We start from the raw sequence: 20,703 nt of genomic DNA, 5'->3' as shown, positions 1-20,703 counted from the left end.
GGGCAAAATGAGCATCTACCTCTGCTGCCTTCCCTTGGAAGAACAACACTGACCATGAACATGAAGTTTGTCATTTTGGGTTGGTGTGCATCTCTTTTTTTTTTCAGAGCACGGAAAGAACAAAATATGCCTACAGTGCTGCAGAAGGAAATGGCCTCAGCAAGGCTCTGGGATCATCAGTACTTGGCTGGTGACTTCCGAGACATTCAAAACTTGACTGAACAACCCCCTGAACAACCTGATGTTACTGGACCTGCTTTGAGCAGCTGCTGGACTAGATGACCTTGCACAGATGCCTCCCAGCCTACATGACTTTACAACCGAACCACATTACATTCACTTTTTGAGTTCCACCTCTACTGGTGTCCAGTGTTCATCTTTGAATGATTCCCTCCTGCTCTGATGGATGGCAGTCTATGGAAGGGCCCAGAGGGTGATTTGAATGCACTTCCATGTGTGAATGAGGGTATTTCATGCCTGAGGTGCTGACACCACGAGTGGAACAGACACGAATTTGATGATGTTGCTAATGCTGAAAAAGGAAAATGAAGATACTGCTTTTAGTTGCGTGTTTTATCTTATATAGCTAATTTGATAGCTGCACATTAGTTAGCACCTCAAGCAGAAAGTCAGCCATCACACCCAACTAAAAGGAAACACAAATTAGCAGCACACGTGAGTACACACACACCCTCCTGTACATACCCTTCTGCCAAGAATCTGGTTGATAGCTGCGCTTTCTTTCAGAGTACACTCTGCTACAACGTTCGCTCTCATTTCTTTCATGTACAACATGAAAGCATTCAGAGGTTTCTTAATATGAGGTCTTTTTGGCTCTTGTTCTTTTCTCTGTTCGTGCTGAGGCTTCCTAAAACGTGGTGGGGGAAAGGGAAAGGAGGGGAAAAAAAAGCATCCATTTACCTTCAGCCTAAAAAAGAACCAATGGAAAATTACCAACCTGTGGTTACAGTAACACTTAAGTAGTAAGAATGAGAATTTCAGTGGTCATGTCCCATTCACTTTCATATCTTTTCAGAGAACTGACTTAATTTAACACTCAGGGAGGATGTCAGGTTGACAGTCTCTAGCAAATAACATTTGATCTGTGAATCTACACCAAACTGATCACTTCTCTCAATTCTTTTTGAAAGGCTACCCATAGTACCCTAAAAGACCACTGCTACAGACAGGAGGATAGCTCCTCATCTGCTTCTTTCTTAAGCCTTATTGCTTAGTATGGCAAAAGGCTGCTTCTTACTAGTAAATTTTGCAGTTAAGATCTTTTCCAGCAGAAGGTTGTGAGTTCACACTCAAGCAACATTCACAGGTAGACAGGTCCATGATTATGTCTGAATCAAAATGACTGTTGCTGATAGCTAACAAGTGCTGGACTGGAATGAAAAATGGCTTCACGTCTCATTACTCTTCCCAAATAGTGCCCCACATCTCCCATTTCAGTTGTAGGAGAAGAGTTAAAATTCAAGAGAGTTCATGAAAGGCACCTTTTTTTATTTTAACATCTTTGACTCTTCTTCAGGTAGAGTTAGTTCTCAAACTTTTATAAAATAAGGGCTAGCGCAGAAAGGCAGACTCACACATGCATTAGCTCACTGTCGTTGTGCGGATGTTCTTGTTTTACTTGAGGTGTTACAATAGCTGGGTGAGGGATTCCAGTTGTGTGAGGGCCTGGAGGACCAGGAATCATGTGATGTGAAAACCTAAAAGAGAAAACAAAGGAAGGTCTGTAACCCTATGGAAGACAGGCATCAAACACATATGACAGCAGTGGGATGCCCCAGGAATGTCAACACTACAAGAATGTAAATGCTACAGAGCTTGCAATGGAAGACAATTCTTTAAGAGTGCATGAAAACCATTTGGCTAAGATTTGTGCATTGTAGCCCATTTATTCAAGAAAAACAAACACACAAAAAAATCAGTCAACATTTTGGTTGTAAAGAAGTTCTTTTATTACCTTTCAGGCAAACAGTTTTAGCAATGCAAACAAGAAACGTTTAATGGTTGTACTATTGCACTGACTAGCAATAAAAATACACATTTCTTAACCAAAAACTGTATTTTCACACCAAGATAGAAACATTCTTAAACTATCCACCACCAGCGAATGCAAAGGAGGGAACTGCCATGCAGAAACAAATAAAATAAAAGAAGAAGAGTATTTTCAAGAAGTCCCTGATGGCTCTCTAGGGAATCTCTTACTTTTCAAGGTACTTAAGCTAAAAGATTTTAACATCACTTCACCTGAACTCACTATCGTTCCCTCAAATGCTTAAAATAAAAATACATTTTAAAAATCCTGCATCCTGGAAGAAGGGGTGGGGGTGGGGGGGTGGAGAGAGCGACTTCCAAATAAAGCTTCCTTTCATTCTTACTAGAAGGAAAATGGAGAAGAAAACCGAAGTATCACTAACTCAATCATCCAACCCTATGAACCCAGGTCATCCCCAAGGATAGCTGAAACAGATCTTGAAGGTGCTGAGCATTGCAAGCTCAAGCACAGCAGAAAACCTGCATGCTTTATTTTGAACTGGCAGGAAGTACTATTAACATGAAAAGCAAGCTCACGGCCCAAAGGGTTGCTGAATGAGTGCTGGTTAAGGAATGGCATCCAGCCTCCCCTTTCTCCATTCCCTAGCCCCCTTGCCCTTCTCCTTCATGCCATCAAAATAAAGCAAACATGAAGCCCTGTAACGAAATCAAGTAATTTTGTTATGGAGAAAGAATGGGTTTTCTTCCCAGTCACCCTGACAGGCACATGCTTATCATTCCCCTGTAAAGAAGTGAAGGGACAGTGATAATCCAAAGGAGTCCACACAAATAGAAGCAAGAGGACCCACCACTTATCAAGTGGCCTGTCTTAAATCCTCGTGCAAGAGGATGTGTCTTCTACAGGTCACACAAAACACCAACCAAGAATGGTATATTGCAACCTTGTGTACACAAAGCACAGGATGCAGAAGCTGTCTTTAGAGTGCAAAAGCAGAGGAGAGGAGGTCTGGAGTGTGTCATGGCCAGGTCTCAATTAGCATTGCTTGCTTGCACTTAGACATAAAGACACAGTGCCTGATTCACACACCAGTGCAAATACACTGTGCTGGCATCCCCTGCCATTAGTGGCTCTGGGCTATAAAATACCTACTTGCGAGCAAGTTTCCACACAGAGCGATACCTAAATGATTCAAGACTAATTACTAAGACTTTGAAATTAGGACTAGAGAACACAGACTACAGTGACAATCCACCTGGTTGCATACTTGCATGAGCAAAACCCAAGGATGCACACTATATGTTGCATCTAGAAATGAACTAATGACTCATTTCAGATGAAACAGCTCAATTAATTGTTGACAATTCACCAGTGCTCCTAATTGCAATACTCCAGAGACTGCCAAGAAAATGCTGAATGAGACCAGTGTGGGATCCAGGCAAACTGTATATACACAAATAAGTTAAATAAAAATGTATGCATAAGGTTTTAGCTGACTGAAAAGCAAGCAAAGGCAGACCAAGATGCAAGCAGAAGACCAACTTGCCCTCTAATGCCAACAGTTACTCCCCAGTCAGTCATTCACCTCCTACACCTACCTGGACATGGAAGGGTCGACTGAGAGTGAGGATGGATAGGGCTGCCTGAATCCACTCGAGATGGGATATACAGGCTGACCTTGCCTGAGGTCACAGAAGAAAGGAACCCATCAATCATATGATACGGTATTCAATAGTTACTCTAGAGTTACAAGCACTTGATGGGAACTCAGTACTAGTCACAAATAAATAGTAACAGGTAAAACTTTCAAGAGTTCTGCTGTATTAAAAACTAACAAATACTTGAACACTTTGGGCTTTCTCCCTTGCTATTTAAGATTCCCAATCTAGCTCTACACCCAGGAGAAAAGCCAAAACAAACAGCCTTCCTCCCCCAGAGCACATGGGCACGCACGCGCGCGCACACACACACACACACACGCATGCACACTCCTCCATCTCTGTCCCACTCTCACCTAGTTTCAAAAGCACTGGTATCAGATTTGGTTAACCAGCTCTTAGGAAAGAGGTATCTTATTCCAAATAGTTCTATCGTAGATCAGCACAAAACCGGATTGTGAAGTATTAAGCTAGAAAACCTTTTGAACGGTTTTATTAAATCTTTGAAAGCTTAGGACGGACTCTTTCCATTTGCATCTTCTATAGTGAGATACAAGTGGCCAGCTTTTCTAAAAAAGTAGAAGTTTATTTGATAAACAAAACCCAAACCACAGCCACCTAAAAGCCCACAGAAACACAAGGCCATCTTAACCATACTTAAAGATCAAACTTTGCAATCCAGTAAAAGAAGCTTGGGTGAAATTCTTACCTCCTTTATACTCCCATAGATACAGAGTATTTTGCTAGCAGCCTGTCATTTGAACTCTAGTTTTTAATCATCATGATTACATTTTGGTTACTTTCAGTTACCAATGGTTCAGGTTGCAACTATGATGAACACCCTGAAGTAGCACGCTATGGTAATGCAAACAAATACTGGTTCTGCCCCAATACCTGAACCAGCCCAGAAAGACCACCACATGCATCAAGCCTACTCGCTGACTGACTGACTGACAGATCAGCTTTCAGAGGGGTGAAAAAAGGGATATTGGTGTTCGTAAAGTTCAGGATAGAGGCTTCACACCTGGTGTATGTTACTGGAAATCAGCAGTGCTTGGGGCGGGGAGGTGGAGGAAGTCTCAGCAGCGCTACTGCACAGAAGGCAGCTGGATGATAGCATAAGGGATGGCTGGGCATGTCCCACTGTTGGTGAGTGCCACTGAACACATCCCCAAGCCTTGTAAGACCAGATCTAGTCTCTCCCTTTCTTTTCTTTTGCCCTTCCTTCCCCCCCAGCCTCTGCATCTAGAAACCATTCAGAAGAAATGATTAACCACATCTGGAAAATGCATGCCAGGAACTGCCTGGTGGTGGTGAAGTCAGCCCAAGCAGCAATAAATGGGGGCAGGGGGTAATAATATAAAAATAGAGAGTCAGATACTTCCATATTTTAGCTTGGTATCTGATAATCATTTGTTCCAAAAAGGTATGTGACACTTCCTGAAAGACTTGCCAGCAATACAGCGTTTCACAATCTTCTGCTCTCTACTTTCTCTGCCTGCTGTCATCTGGATCATGTCTCCCTCCCATAGACACATTAAAAAAAAACCAAAAAAAAAAAAAATCTGCATCGCTTATTGCATGGGCACAGACTAGTCAAGATACAAACTGTACAGTACTGAAATTGTTGCTGAGTTTTCTTATTCCTTTCTCCGCCAGAGCTGAGGGCAAGTACCTATCTACCCCAAGCAGATATGAAGCATCCTGCTGAATCGATTACTCTGAAAATACCACGTGTTTCCTCCAAGAGGAAAATGACACTCTGAGTGGCAGAGAGAGATCCTGAGAGTGCCAGTATTAGCTACAGCAGCGAAATCTCCCAATGGCAGAGGCTTCTCTCCATACAGAAGCTAAAAAGCAGCAGACTACGAAAGTTTGTTCTCCATTTGGGTGCAGTTTCAAGATTTCTCCCCACACACACACTTCAAAGTTCCTTCTTACCTCCCCTCCCCTTAGTAATTGCAATCTTGTTTATTAAAAATTTACATTTAATTCCTTGAGAACTGTTTTCTGCTATCTTTCCGAATGCCAAGAGCCACAAATCTGAGCCATAAGAAATATATAGACTTCAAAGTGAAATCTGCACACTTCAATTTCTGTAAGTGTTCAAAAAACAGATTCAATTCATTTCCAAGATCACCATTTTTTGATCTTTTCAGCTAAAATAACATAGTAATTTCTTACTGCAGCGACATTCTTACTTTGTAAATGCTGCAATTGATTCAACAACAGTGAATGGCGTGAACATGCACCTTTGTCTGAAAAGAAGCTAAAAGATCTTACCAGCCAAGAGGTGGTGTTATCTGTCCAACCCCCCCTGGAGACAAGGGATAGAAGGTAGGGAGATCAGGAGCTGGAGGATGCCTGGACATGCCTGTTAAAGAGCACAGAAGAATGAATGACTTTCCCCCTCAAAATACTACACGTGAGCTACAGTTCACAGCTAACACAGCCAATGCTACAATGGAATTAGTGTTCTGGATAAGAAATAACCACCTTCTTGGTTAGCATTAAAAGCAAAAGGCTACCCATGCCACCTTTATAAACGATAAATTGCACATGATATTGCAATTCAAAGGGAAATACTGGAAAAAACAAAGTGGAAGGAGCACATAACTGTACAGGTAAGGACCCCTGCAAGTTTAGATCTTCTGTAAAGCGCGTTAGGCAATACTGTCCTCTCAATGGTTTCACCAAACCCGATCAAATCCTAAGGACCTCTTCTAACACTGCATGAAACAAGAGGAAAATAAGGCGTTGTCAAAGAGGCACTACAGTAGAGCTATTAGATTAGGTAAATTGCTACTCGTACATTTTCATGGGCTCCCTTATGGATTCACAGATTTTGGAAACTTGCTACCACAGAGGATCAGTGGTTAATTAAGAATAATTTTCAGGCCTGTATTGGTCACACTTGATATGATTCATTTGGCTTCCAATTGTCACTCCAGCTCCAACTAAGCTCTTCATCAAGTTGACTCCTGTGGGCTCCAAGGTCAATCTGTTTTGCATTGGTAGTATTTCATGGAAAAATAAGAGCCCCATCAGGAATGATCCATCAGCTCACATTCCCCAGAACACAGAGTCCTACAACTGCAAGAATCACCTCAAGATTAAAGCTAATCCTCGTCCCAAAAGGGTCTGTGGTCTCCATTCTTCACCTAAACCTTGTGCCCCCAGGAGACATGGAATTATGGTTGCAGAGGCCACAAAGACATCGGTTTATTTAAATGTGTTTGGGGAAGAGGGGGCTGAAGCAGAAGGAATTGTTAAGTCTACTTCACATGTTAAATCAGCTCCTTTAAAGGGGTATTAAATATTTATGTGGTGACGCTCCAAAGGTCCAAGACTGAATGTGTGCGCTACCTTGAGACGTGGTTTATAGATTGATGCCAGTGATTTATCCCCCCTGCCCCCCCAGTTTGTATTTTAATCTACTGAATTTAATTACAAGATTTGAAGAACATCTTTCAGGACTATGTACAGGAAAAGATAGAAAACAATACTGGTGGTGTTACTGTCTCAAAAAAGCTAAATTCTCAGACTTGGGACCGCAATCTGAGTGAGGATCAAATTTCTGGCTAGTTGTCTTTTCAAAGGTGTAAAACAGCTGGTGGCTGACAAGAGAGGGAACACTTTATATACCCCAGGGTTTTAATGTGAGAGGGAATGCTCTTCCAGAGCAGCTGCAAAAAAAAAACCAAAAACAAAACAACAACCAACCAAAGGTGAAAAACAAGCCCAGCATCTCATCTCTCTCATCTCTGGTGATGGTTGATGCTCCTGGGAGTGACAGCACGACCTTGCCCCTGCCAGACCAAGTTCTGCACAAGGAACCGGGCCACTCCTTCCACAAAATCCGCATTTCTGACCAACAGAGACAACGCTGCTGTCCCTGCACTAATGCACAGTGGTTATCACTAGTCCAAAGCTTCTGGACCCTGATGGGGGGCTGCTAGACACCTAATGCCCAGCAGGAACATGCACAGCTACCATACAGCCAGTGCTCTCCAAAGCAAGTTCTTGCTCCTGAGAGAGTTAAGGGAAGGAAAGAAAGAAAGAGAAGAAAAAAAAAAAAAAGGAGAGGAAGTGACTGACTTTATCAAGGTGGTGATTGTGTCTCCTTCCCAAAGTGCCTGGGGTGCAAGAGGTAGCACTGCAGGCAAGCTGCTGTGGACACCCCTGTTGGGGGATTTTGGTGGGAGGGAGGGCACCTTGGCCCTGGCATCAGGGCTGGGGTGCCAGGGCAGTGCCTTGTTCCAAATCCATGGTGGGAGGCAAGGACAGAAACAATGGTTGGAGGCGTTTGGCAGAGGACTTGATGGAAAAAAAAAATAAATCCTCTCTTCACAGCAACTGCATGGGCCACTTCACTGGGGCTGCTCCCACACGCCAGCGGCACCGAAACAGGGAGTATAGAAAGACCACACACATAAAGGAGACTGCCACAGCCAAAACCAGAAGTCTGTATTACCCATCCCCATCTTCACCAGACACTAAGCAAAGAGATCGAGAGCCCTTTCAGGAACACTGGGGGGACATGAGCTCTGAACCAGAGATGCCCCTGGTTGCCCCCTGGTAGAGCCCCTGGCCAGGCTAGTGCTTGGAGATGGCGATGTGAGTGGTGGGATGCACTGGGGCTGGACAGGAGAGGGGGCGAGAAAAGGCAGAAGGGACAACGGGCAGCAGAAACAACAAACTAGATGTTTGGTTTGGGTCTGCAGGACAGGAATACAAAAATAAACTAGGGGTAAAGGCAAAGAAGGAGTGCAGGAGGGCAAACCTATCATGCGGCAAGAGGTTTTCACTTAAGGTCATGAACTGCAGCAGCGGGGTGTGCCCCAGCCGTTGCAGCCAGCTTGCACAAGAAGTGGAAACCCCATTCTCTAACTGGTGGCACCACTGGGATTTCAAGGAATGAATGTGAATATCCTTCTCCTGGGCACTGATGCAAAGGAGGAAGACAAATGAGGACAGGAGGTCTCCATTTGCTTCTTCCAACTCTGAAAAAGATATTATACCTGTATTTACAGGCCAGGCTTTCCAGGCAGAGTGCTTTTTGTATTCCCCCTCCCTAAAAAAAACAACAACCAACTAATCAGCAAAGAGCAAAAAATCCACACAGAGCCACAGGGCCATGGAATTTTCTGGATGTAGCCCATGTTATTATCTGTGTAGCAAGGCCAAAAAAAAATCTAGGCATTCAGGGCAAGTCAGAACTAAGAAAGGTCTCTCTCCCTGAACGATGGTGGCTAGACACCTCTCCAGATAAATGGGACAACTGTGCCCATGGATGTGTGCCCAGGTAAAGCAGAGTTTCACGATCTTGTCAACTAGGTGTCACACCACATGGTGGGACATGCGAGGGCAGAAAACGGCAGGGAGAGGCACCCTCCAGGACCAGCCCCAGCACAGACAGACTTCACGACCACACACAGATGTCCTGACTACAGTGAACGCCTTTGTACACCCTCTGCTCCCTCTGCTTCCCTCGTCGTCACCAGCTCTCCCATGCAGGCTTCTCCTTCTCAGGCACTTACACAAACCCAGGCTCAGACCTGTGCCGGCCAGGGTCAGTCCTCCCCTTGCACCTCCCCAACCACCATCACATCCCCCCCAGCTCCTGCATTTCAATGCAACCAAGCACACCCTCCCCAGGAAACCCCCAGCTTTGCTGGGGCACTGGTCAAGTACTCTCGGCACAGGCTGGGCTCAGCACCTCACAGGTTGCTCCCTCTTCCCTGGCAGCCCGCAGACTGACCAGGAGGGTGCTGGTGTGATGTCCCCAGATGAGGATCTGGGGGGCTGCTTTTGTTTTAAGGAGTCCTAGGGGTGCAGAGAAAACTGACCCCCACAACTCAGACATCTAAAACTATGCATTCTGCAGAAGGCAGCCGGCACGAGAAGGTTAAACAAAATGTCATGTTTGCAAAGCCTTAACTTGCACAGGCTCAAAACTGTATTTTATGGGCTATGCTTCTGTTATGCCAACTGACATATGGAAGAATTCAGACAGCCAGGATACAAGGACATAAAATACAATTTTCAGTAAAAGGGGAAAAGGAAAAGTTTCAATAACACCACTGCTGAAGTACTTTTCCCCTGGTTTTGAGAAGGTGAGGGATGATTGCTGTTTCTGCGTGCTACAAGCCTTGGGCCCCACAGGGGATGGCGAGGACTGGCTGCTGCTTACTGAAATTTTAGAAGATTTTGACGAGTAAAGCACGCCCAAATTATCACATTAGAAAGAGCATGAGGATTTAAACAGCCAAGTTAAATACCAGCATCATGGCAGAACGACCATCTCTGAAAGCAGGCATGCATGCCTGGAACCCACCCTCTAAATCTAAAATATTACAAATAAAGCTCTATCAGCAGCACAGGGGGCACCAGCACTGCTCTGCATCCCCACCATGCTGGGATGGACGGGCTCACCTTGCTTGGAGTTGACGTCTGAGGGGATGTGAGATGGGTGCGACCCTGGGGAAAAGTGCTCATCGCTGTAAGTGATAAGAGGGGTGAGGGGGTGAACCGCATGAGAAGGCTGTACCACTGGCACCTTGTTTGACTGCAAGAGAAGAAAAAAAAATAAAATAAGTGTTAGCAAGGTGGGGCTTCTGCATTTAAAAAAAAAAATAATCTAAAAACCCCAACATTTCCGAAATGCAATTTTTACATATTTGCACTACTGAAGGGAGAGGAACAGATAGACAGACATGACATTGGGCCTGATGGATGGCAACCAGGTTTTCCGCCAGAACTGGCATCCTTGAATCACTGATGCCTGAGGAGGGATGTGGGCGTTGAGGAAATGAGTGGGGGACAGGAATAGGAGGAAAGGCATCTGGGAAATACAGAGATGGGGCCAGAAAAGCAGTGGCTGGAAAGGCTGAAGGGCAGGACCGCCACCACACCCGGCTGGCAGGCACTGCGCACCAAGGGCTGTATCCAAAGTATGGCAGAGCCAGCAGCAACGCTGAAGAAACCCTTCGGTTACAGGACAGAATTAAAAAAAAAAAAAAAAAAAAAAAGGTTTAAAGTGTATGTTTGCCACATCTCCAGCCTTAAGAACATCACAACTTTCATTCAATTCACTCTTCCTCTCCATTGCTCTCCTGCATGGCTGTGGCGTTGCAGTGGTGGGGACAGGCTGTGCCTCCCCACCCCTCCATTGCCATAAGGAATGGTGGGTTTTTTCCCTTGCAATTTTACAAACTCTGGTTGAAATCTCTTTATTTGTGTAGTACGCAACTGAAAAACACCCTTAAAAGCCTAATTTGACATATAAGCAGTTGGCAGTGGCCTGAAATCAAAGTGCTTACAAGTACCCGAGAGGATCCCAAAATGGGTGCTGTAAGGCAATGCCCATGCAGGACAAGATGCACGCTTCTCATCAGGCTTCCTGCAGAGGCACAGGGGAGGGGACACTCAGCATGATGGCAGGACACCCCCCAAAATCACACTCGTGGATCAAGGCTGCAAGACAATGGGATTCATCTGCCCTGACAAAATGCTGGTTGAAACACAAGCTGCTCTTCCCGTGGCAGGACGAGCTGCAGCAATGATGCCAGCGTGTAACAGGCACTCCTCATTTGTATCCCACCACGATACCCTGCCCCTTAGCAAAAATACTTATGGTGCAAACAGGATTTTAATAATTTTTTTTAAAAAAATAAGGCAAAACATTAACTGTCCTTCAGACAGAAATACCGATAAAACTCAGCAAGGAAAGTCTGCCAAATATAAGGAACTAAGAAAAAAATAAAATAAATAATAAAAAAAAAAGGAGTTCAATGAAATTAATTTTCTTTGAGTTCACTATTGAAATCCCAGCACAAACACGTTAGGACAATACTCCAAGTACAAACTCAGGATTTCTCTGGACTTCTGGAAGCAGAAGGGTTATTGAATGGACAACTCAATTTATTGTTAAGGCCAGTAGGAGTGGAGGAAAGGGAGCAAACGGGAACCAGTGCAGCATTTTCTGCTTGCCTTGTTTCCAGAGCACCACCTTAAGGAACTTGCATTAGTAGGCAGTATCTTCTTAATGTCTGACCTATCCCTCCAGTCATATAGCTCAGAATCTGGTGCCATGAATTTTTGCTAAATTATGCTATCCTTGCTCTCCTCTTAATTTTACGGTTTTCAACACAGATTTGCTTTCCTGTGGGAAAGAGATAAGAACCTGAGGATTTTAATTTAAGCTTCGGCCTTGTCTTATATTTTGCAAGATGGAGAGAGAAAGCAGCGCTAGTAGGTGTTTTAAAGCCAACAAGCATTAGGTCCATTTTTGTGACCAAATAATAAAAGCAATATGAATTCTCAATAATATCTATGAGCTGGGTTGTAAAGGGGATAGCTCAAACTGCTATTCATCTTCCCTGGCTGTATAAATTCAACAAAAAACAGATGCCAACAAATTTCAGATGATTTACAAATCGGGCCTCAGTCTTCAGCCACGAGACTTGTGGGCCAGCCCACCATTCAGCAATTGCTTTATCAACAATAAACTGTATATTATGAATAAAGATCAAGCAATAAATGTATTTAGGTCACACACAGAGCTGCTAATCAGCATTAATTTCTCAAAATTTAGTAATTAACATTTTGTATTATACTGAGTGTAATTGTCATGCACACCCCTGGTATCAGGGTTACTTGCTTTCAGAAATCACTCATCTGTACCTCAAGAAAGCCAGCCCCTGTGCCCCCTCACTCTCCAGCACCCTGCAGATTTTATTTTATTTTCTAGTTCTCGGCACCTTATCCCCTAAGCCCACAGCAGCAGCTTTCAATGGGCGACGGAACCTTGAGAAGTCATGAGAAAAGCAAACCGCTTGTCAGCAGGCTTAAAATTAACATATAAACGGGCTGTATCTCCATTAAGAGCATTTGGGGGTCTGCAGAGCCAGAAACTGGAAAAAAAAAAAAAAAAGAACAAGAAACAGTAACAATAAATAATAATAATGAGCATAATTATAATGATAATAATAAAACAATTAATAATAATAATGCTCTCGGGCCTGGCTGAGACCTCCCTAACACCACTTTGGGAGGGCTTATGGAGTTCTGGCTTCTAAATCCCGCCGGGCACCCAGGCGTGCCACTAGACTGGGGCTTGGTGGGCACAAGTTGTGCCTTCCCATCCCCTACAGCCCCACCACCAAGGTAACCACAGGGACTGACAAGGAGAAACCACACACAAAATACAGTTTTGAGCCTGATAGCAGATTTTCCAAAAGCCCTATGGAGCAAGTAGGTTCTGCTATGGCACCTGCACTACAAGTCAACCCAGACGGGTTACCTGGGCCGTCCTCCCAGAGCGGGTTCAGGGCAGGAGACCAAGATCTCATATGCAGAGCTGGATGCCCCTCTCACCGCCCTCGCAATCTTCCCAACCCCAGGCTGGGATGAGTGGAGGAGCAGACCGGCCCCACACACTCCAGCCAGTTCCACAGATGCTGGCCTGCACCCTTCGCCTGGGGGTATCTGGACGGGGGATGACGCTGAAGCCCCTTTCACTGTGTACTGCTCGCAGCAGGCATTACAGCTCCAAAGGCTTTTCAGGGCTGCAGGACATGGCCGAAGTCCTATCTCACGCTGAGGTACCAGACAGCGCTGATTAGACTCCTCCTACCGCAGCCCAGTGTCTTTGCCCATAGGCTTCCTCCTCCTCCCAAAACCAGGGCATCCTTCCTGCATTTCCCTCCCCAAATCCTCTGAAGATGGTGCATACAGCTGCAGAAACACTGGAGTGACTGACAGAGACCTGGACACAGTGACCGCCGCCCTGGGTCAACATGACGTCCATGCAGGGGGAACTCGGTCCCCCGTGACTCAGCACTGCCAACTCAGCCAGCAACCGCCACAGCTCTCTGCGGCACACCGGTGACATTTACGTCTCATATAGGCACGGTTTGGAGAGCACCTTTTCTCCTCAACACAACCTTAAAATCTTCTCCTGCAAAACCGAATCAGTCCACACACCTTCAACGAGACAATTACATAATTACCCATCGTCCTACAGGAGGTTCTTCAATATTTCAGTACAGAAACGATACTTACCCACCCACCAAAACATAATTTGATCTAAGCTGGTACCTAAGTAGCACCTAGAAACAATAAAGCAGATGAGGAGGCAATTCTCATTTCCAAGACAATCTGAAGAAGTTGGATGTTTGTTGAAATGGTTCTTAACATGGCTCTGACGTAGCATACATAGTGTACTACCACATCACATCAGTTTAGTCACCTGCATTAAACTCTGGGCCCAAGCTTCTTCACACAACCTGTAAAGTAAAGGAAATTGAATATATAGCCTCACTCAAGATCTGCAATTTGGAAAAAAATAATTAAAAATGAGGACCTGTGGTTTACAATCATGAAGACCTTCCCTTACACTTTAGGGCATCTTGTCATGCACAGTATAACCTGTTATGAGCATTACGGGTTAACAGCAAAGGAACACCTGCACCTGCTGGCCTGTGGACACGGACACCCAGCTGCGCCCCATGGAACCCAGCTCAAAGAGACACTCGCTTCTGAGTGAGCAAACTTTGGTGGCCTCCTCGGAGGCTGCTGGCCCACCAGGTCTCCAGTCCTAACGCAAAGTCTTGCAGCACAGCCAATGGCAGCATCCTTTGGGAACTGGCCTTACACTCACGAGACCTATTCCCTGCCCTCCTTGGGTCATTTCTGCTGCTTGGACATTTGCTCATCAGGTTGGGCCTTCACAGTCGGTATATTTTACTTCTCCTGAGCATCTGCTCAGGCTAAGGTGAGGCAGTGCAGGCAGGGGATGGTCCCCTAAAGGGACACCAACAGGGCAAACAGGCAGAGTTGGGAGAATATACATGTACTGGAAACAGCAGGAGCCAAATTAATTGGCCAGCCAGTGCTATGAGGAGGCTGCTATTTGATTTTATGATGGGCCTGAAAAAAACCCACCCCAAATCCCTAATATAATGATGGTGGAGAAAGGGTAAGAGCTGACAGGGAAGAAGATCCTGACCCAGCAGTAGGCATTACCCCAGCAGGAGCTTCGCTCTGCACTGGACGTTGGTTTAAAACAATTGCTGTGTCAAAGTAATGCAGGAACAACTGCACAAGTCAGTGCAAGAGCAAACGTTTCCCTTGCAAACAGCAGTCACAGTCTGCAAGAGGTAAGGCTTGAACCGTAATCAAGGCACTTTGGCAGGACAAAGATGGGGGGAAGAAATCCCCCAGCCATGGCACTGGTACAGCTGCTGCCATGCAGCTGGGCGATCCCTGCAAGTGCTCTGCGCTGGCGATGCCGTATGTGTAGTCACAGAGTTACTCACCATTTTAAACAAGTGCCTGTCCTCTCATCTGAGGAGTACACTTTGAGACAGTTTAAATTAATATCCAGTGAGCTAGTGGTGAAACACAGCATCTCCGATTTGGTCTGAATCCATGAAGCTTTCCTTCATTTTTGAAATGCTTCTGAAGAAAAGCAAGACTACCAGAAAAAAAACCAACAATCACCCAAGCCCTCCCCGAACAGCTAGTTAATGCTTAATGAAGGCCTGCACCTGTAAGGTATCCTATATGCAACAAGTGTGCAAAAACTATAAAAAGCCTGAGACAGCCATGGCAAAAATGCCTGTAGGTCAGCACTGGGCGAGGCAGGCGGCTAGGAGCTCCCACTGGAGCTGGGGGGACCATTTGTTCCAGCTGCTGCACAGAGAAAGATATTAAATTAACGACCCTTCAAAGAATGCGCATCTACAAAGGAGGACAGGCAGGGAGGTTCGGAGAGAGCTGCGAGCAAGTGAGCTCCTGCACCCAAGATGCAAACATCCCTGAGTCAACACTCAAAGCGGTGCTCAGTTGTTGGGGTTTTTTTGTTTGTTTTTCCTCTATCTTTAAGCACAAAGCTGCTTCTAAAATGCCGAGAAAGGCCCCAGCCTGTCTACTTTTCCTCTCCTGTCAACAAGTTGTGTGCTGGGCACAGGCACTAGCAGATGGTCTTCTCAATTCAAACTAAAATAAACCAATTAAAAAAATCCAACCCAAAACTTAAGGATGGGGAAATGGATGCATTCACTTTTGGTCCTAAAAGAGAGGGTAATTTAAAAAACACATGGCTTCAAGTTTTTGACAGCAAATGCTAAATTCAGGGGGGAAACACAGTAACAGATAGCTCCTCAAAAAAACCCAAACACTTCCACTATTGCTACAGCAGTACCCCAAAATAAAAGGACCATTGATTTGTTGGAGGGTTTGAGGATACCTTGACCTGAACAGACAGGAAAAATCCATGCCCTTTTCAGCCTATTTAATTTCTAGTTTCTAGAGCCCTGAAATCATCCTCAGGCAGAAGGTTTTAGCAAACCCAGAAGACAGCCATTTCAGTTGTCCTCTCAAAATAGCAGTAGCATTTTAATGGATAAACTAACTCTGCATTTATGCCTTTGCTGACCAGCTGTTGCAATAAAAATGCAAGACCAAGAAGCACGCAGTTTTACAGCAATGACAAAACCAGGCTCATGTCCAGTTTCATCACGGACAAGCATAGGGGGACCAGAGGTGGAAGAAGGAGAGGTAACACTAAGGTGTTTTGGCCAGAACTGGTTACCAACAGATAAATCTCAGCAACACCAGCAATAACTGCACAATTTGCCCCCTCCCTGGGAGCTCTCACACAATCCCTTTCCACAGACAACTTTGCAGAGATGCAGCAAGCTTGATGTATCGAGAGCTCAAGTTACTCTCCCCCCGTCCCCAAATCATTTATTTAGAGCAATAGGTTTATGTCCAAAGCCAACCTCCTCCTAGGCTTTTGACAGCAGAGATCATGTTATGCTTAATTTTCAAAACCTCCAATCCTTAGACGGTACAGTTGGGAAAATGACACAGCAGGTATGGGGGTGGTGGATTTGTAACCTTACTTTTAGCCTCACCTGAAGCTAAAAGGAGCAGCAATGGGAAAGCATGCCCACAGGAACACCCTGCTCACAGGAAACAGGGGCTTAGGAATACTGTGGTTTATGAAAGCCAAATAAAAAAGGCGCAGTCTTTCTGTCTTGCTTCACAACCCAGCAACGGGAGGCCATTTATCTCACTGACCTTTTGTGCTTACAAGCAGTGGGGGTGATACCCCAGTGACTCACATCACAGTACAGAGGCAAAGTGAGATGCTGTGTCCACTCCAATGCAAAGCTTTACGGCTTTGCTGCTGCTAACACTTATTCAAAGAACAAACCCAGAATCAAAATCACATGTTTCAGGGGGTAAACTGATGGCTTGCCAAGGTCAGAAATTAAAAATCTGCCTGGTCCCCTTTTTCCTCACATACTGTACTTCAGTGCCTTGCCACGTAATTAAGTTGTATTTAGTGCTGGGAGCCAGGGAAGAGGAGAACAAGAAAGTTACTTTAAGTCAGTCACTGCAAGCTTCCCCTCCTCCCCAGGGCATGTTTCATCAGGCAATGGTAGAGCCACAGCATCCCAGGAGACCCTTGGGAGAAGGAGAGAAGCAGCTTCTAGCACACCAGCAGACAAAGGAGGCACCCAGGATCCTTGCTAGAGCTTCCCGTGGTTATTCACGAGCAAGAAAAGTTTGTGCCATTTTCCAAGTCCCACACCGCCTTTCTTTTTGGGAAGCCCAGCAGCAAGCAGCTGCGGCTGCAATGCATGGGAAAGGCAGCTTCACAGCCAATGGTGCTGTGCCACGGTCTGCAGGCACGCAGAATCAGCACCTGAAGCAAAGGGGGTGTCACGGTGGGAAATGCAGGCAACGTACAAGGACAGGCAAGAGGAGTCTGAGCAAACCACTCTGCCCGAAGGGTCGGTGTGCAGTAAAAACTTCCGTGCAACAGTCAGGGGAGCATTGCAAAGAGAAGAGTACATGCAATTTGATAAAGCCTAGAATAAGCATCTATCTAGATGGATTACAATAAGCAACTGGATTCAAGTTAACTGCAGCATTAGTGAGAAACCGCCACGCTAATGGCTTGTGTACAATCTTGCCTTTTTCTAACTCCCCCCCCCTTTCCCTTTCCCCTCAATCCTGGAAATTAATATAGCACAACTATGACAGGTTTTTGCTGAAAAGTTGTAATAAACATTTGAGTTCCCTCAAGACAGCTTTAAAAACACGGGTGTTGAATCTCTGACAGAAACATGCTTTACTTCAAGTGTTCATTAAGTACTGCCATTAAGTAAGTGATTAAAGCACACCCAGTATTAAAATAGCTTGATTAGAAATCCCCTGCTATCTTCATTTTCTTCTCTCCCGTGACTTCTTAATTTGTTTGTTCTTGCCTGCTCAGGAAGGCTGTCAGGAGACCTGGCGTGCTGGTGAACCACACGGGGAGCCAGGCGGGTCTTGCAAGGCTCGGATCAGGGAAGACAAGCCCACTTCTATTTACGCGCTGCACGTTCACGTATACACAGCCCATTCGTTTTAGAAATAGGTACTAACAACTGATAGGGCATTAAATTGCCGGCAAAGTCACAAGCTTGCAGGGAAAGCTTTCCCTGTTGAAATATTTTGCAATGTTTTATTTCATTCTCCAAACTCAGTAGCAGATCCTCTCCGATGGCAATTAATTGCTAGCAAATACTCCGCAATTTGGCAGCCGATGCTCATTTTAAGCTCCGGTTCCCACACGATGGTCCTTTTAATTTTGCCCATCCTGAACAGCTGATCTTTTTCCTGATGTAAATATGTGCACCAAGAAGCCTGGACCCTCAACAAACAGCAACCTGCAGCATCAAATCACACACTCAACCCCAGGGGTCAATAAGCACTCCCAAAACCTGGTAATGGGACCACTGGCACTGGAAACACTCTAAATGGTAACATGCCCGTGGGCTGCAGCTCTGCAGCCTTTTTCCTATGCAGCATCCCTGCTTCTGCCTCGTGCATCCTTGTCACACACAGGCCAGTCCCATCAGCTGAAAAGGCATTTTCCCCTGTCATTTCCTGACCTGCCCACAGCCCTTTCTGTTCTTTATTGGCCAAGGGGAACACAGGCACCACAATGTTTTAACAAGCCCAGGCTCGAGCCTCTGAGTCGCGGGGGTCTGGCTTATTAATTGCTTTGACAATAAGGACCGTTGTTCTAAAGCAGCAGAGGAAGTCTGCAGGACACCAGAGGAACCAGTGTCCACAGTCCACTCACTTGCCAGGGCGGGATCAGTAGGGTCACTATGTGCCAGGGACCCCCAGGGGTTTTGGGTAGGGGAAAAGGTGCTGGAGCCCACTCCGGTGTCGCCTCTTGTGCCACCTTCAGCTCTTCCCAGGGGACAAAGCTGCTCTGGTTTCTGTCACCAGAACCATCGGCTGAGTTAGGACAAAGACACAAGCTTGTTTTGCTTGCCTCCAGGTTATCAGGATCCCTGCTCACAACTCTGGCACCTTCTCTTCTCCAAGGTACTCAGACCCACAAGCTGATGTTCCTCTCCTGGGCAAAGGGATGTGCTTCGATCCAATATTCAACTGGGGACTGCTCTGCACCCTTGAGCACCCACTTAAACTGAGCATGAAAACCACTCAGCAAGTGAAACACCATCTCCTACATAAGCATACAAGTTTTGTGTGAAAGTGGGCGGTCTGATGGCAGCCTCTGAAGCCTGGTGTTCCTGTTCTGGCAGGCAACGTGCGTCACAGGATGGGACGACTTTTCCTCATGGGCCTCCTCATGTCCCACAGGATATAGACCTAGGCTCCTGGGGGGAACCGTGAAAAAAAATCTGTCCTGCACCCTGGTGACAGGAAGATGCCTTTCGGCACTGTACACACAGTGGATCAAAAGTGCTTGAAATAGGACCTCTCTTAAATGTATTTACATTAAGTCTATGTTACAGCCTATTCAATGCCACATAGCATAAGACAGACCGTCAGAGGCCTAGAAGGCTGAGAAATGGGTCAAATTCTCTTCGAGCAGCAATTTTTAAAATGCAATGAACAGAAATGTTCTTGATTAAGAAAACGTGAGAGTATGACAGGCGTCAGTAAGGTATCTTGGCTCTGTCTCACAGAAGGTAAGAACAAGGGCTCAGATGCCTGTGCAAGCACCTGACCCACCTTTACGTGTCCAAAACCTCTGTTCACCATGCCTAAATTTGCAACTTAGGGGTTGACTAGGCAACCACTGCTTACTTCCAGCAAAACGGAGATCCAGCCGTGCTAGCCATACTACCCACCGTGACCGATGTTTTTGCAAGTGCTCCTGCTTTGTCCGCCCTCTAAAAAACAGGCTGGGGCAGCAGAAGATAGAAACAGATGCGAAGATGAAGGAGTGATGAGTTTGATGACATCAGTGACTCCTTGGCTGGTCCCTGCTCCTGGCAAGCCCTGCATCTCACCACACCAATGCTGCTGAAAGGCTCCCACAGGGAAACCACTGCTGAGGCCAACCCCCTCCGGCTCTGAAGCACCAAGAAGGGCTGCCCACGCTTTGCTGGGAAGCGAGGAGCCCCCACCACTGGGATTTTAGCTGCTTCAGGGGGATTTCCCAGCAGAAGTGGAGCAGTCCCATGCCCAGCTTGAAGCCCAATGCTGACAGCGGGGACTGTGGGCCACAGATGGTGGCAGGGGCAGGCAGGGCCAGATGGAATTGATGCAGGGATCACTCAGCATATGACGGGGTATGAAGCACTAGAGGTGACACTTGCTCTAAATTTGAGGCTCCCAGGCACCACTGGCCCTGCATATACACTGGAAAAAGTTTTCAAGTAACTTCCCTGAGTCCAGCTAAACCGTATTAACAGATTTATCCAATAACATGCAAATTCAGGTTTTAATGAAAAGTCTTAAGTCCCAGCTCTAAGTGATTTGGACTTTTCTGCTAATGGCATCTGCTAATGACCAAAGATTTAATGCATCAAGTCTTAGCATACATCAGTGCAAACAATATAATCATTTAGTGGAGGTAAAAAGTCATCTCATTAGACATCCATCACTGGATGTGGGCAAGATGGTCCAAAGGCTTAAAATAAAATATTCATTTTTAAACTAAAAAAAAATTTTTAAAAAAATCCCTAAAAACGTACAAATGATTAAGCCAAA

General features: G+C 45.6%; 1 protein-coding gene across 4 annotated transcripts in view; it reads right to left on the bottom strand.

Moving 5' to 3' along the window:
* Positions 1-20,703, bottom strand: part of LEF1 (lymphoid enhancer binding factor 1) — a 70,896-nt gene that overhangs the window by 19,291 nt on the left and 30,902 nt on the right. For 2 of the 4 annotated variants that reach the window (XM_040597906.1, XM_040597913.1), the window contains exons 4-8: positions 10,102-10,234; positions 5,950-6,040; positions 3,607-3,690; positions 1,596-1,718; positions 706-868 (exon numbers count right to left, since the gene is read on the bottom strand). In XM_040597906.1, coding sequence (XP_040453840.1) covers positions 706-868; positions 1,596-1,718; positions 3,607-3,690; positions 5,950-6,040; positions 10,102-10,234 — 594 coding nt within the window. The remainder of the gene's footprint in view (positions 1-705; positions 869-1,595; positions 1,719-3,606; positions 3,691-5,949; positions 6,041-10,101; positions 10,235-20,703) is intronic. The other 2 variants (XM_040597931.1, XM_040597922.1) reach the window with 1 other exon arrangement.

The sequence above is a fragment of the Falco naumanni genome, chromosome 1 (genome assembly GCF_017639655.2).
Source record: "Falco naumanni isolate bFalNau1 chromosome 1, bFalNau1.pat, whole genome shotgun sequence".
Taxonomy (NCBI): domain Eukaryota; kingdom Metazoa; phylum Chordata; class Aves; order Falconiformes; family Falconidae; genus Falco; species Falco naumanni.
Note: the sequence above shows the minus strand (reverse complement) of the source record. Positions and strands in the feature narration are given on the sequence as shown.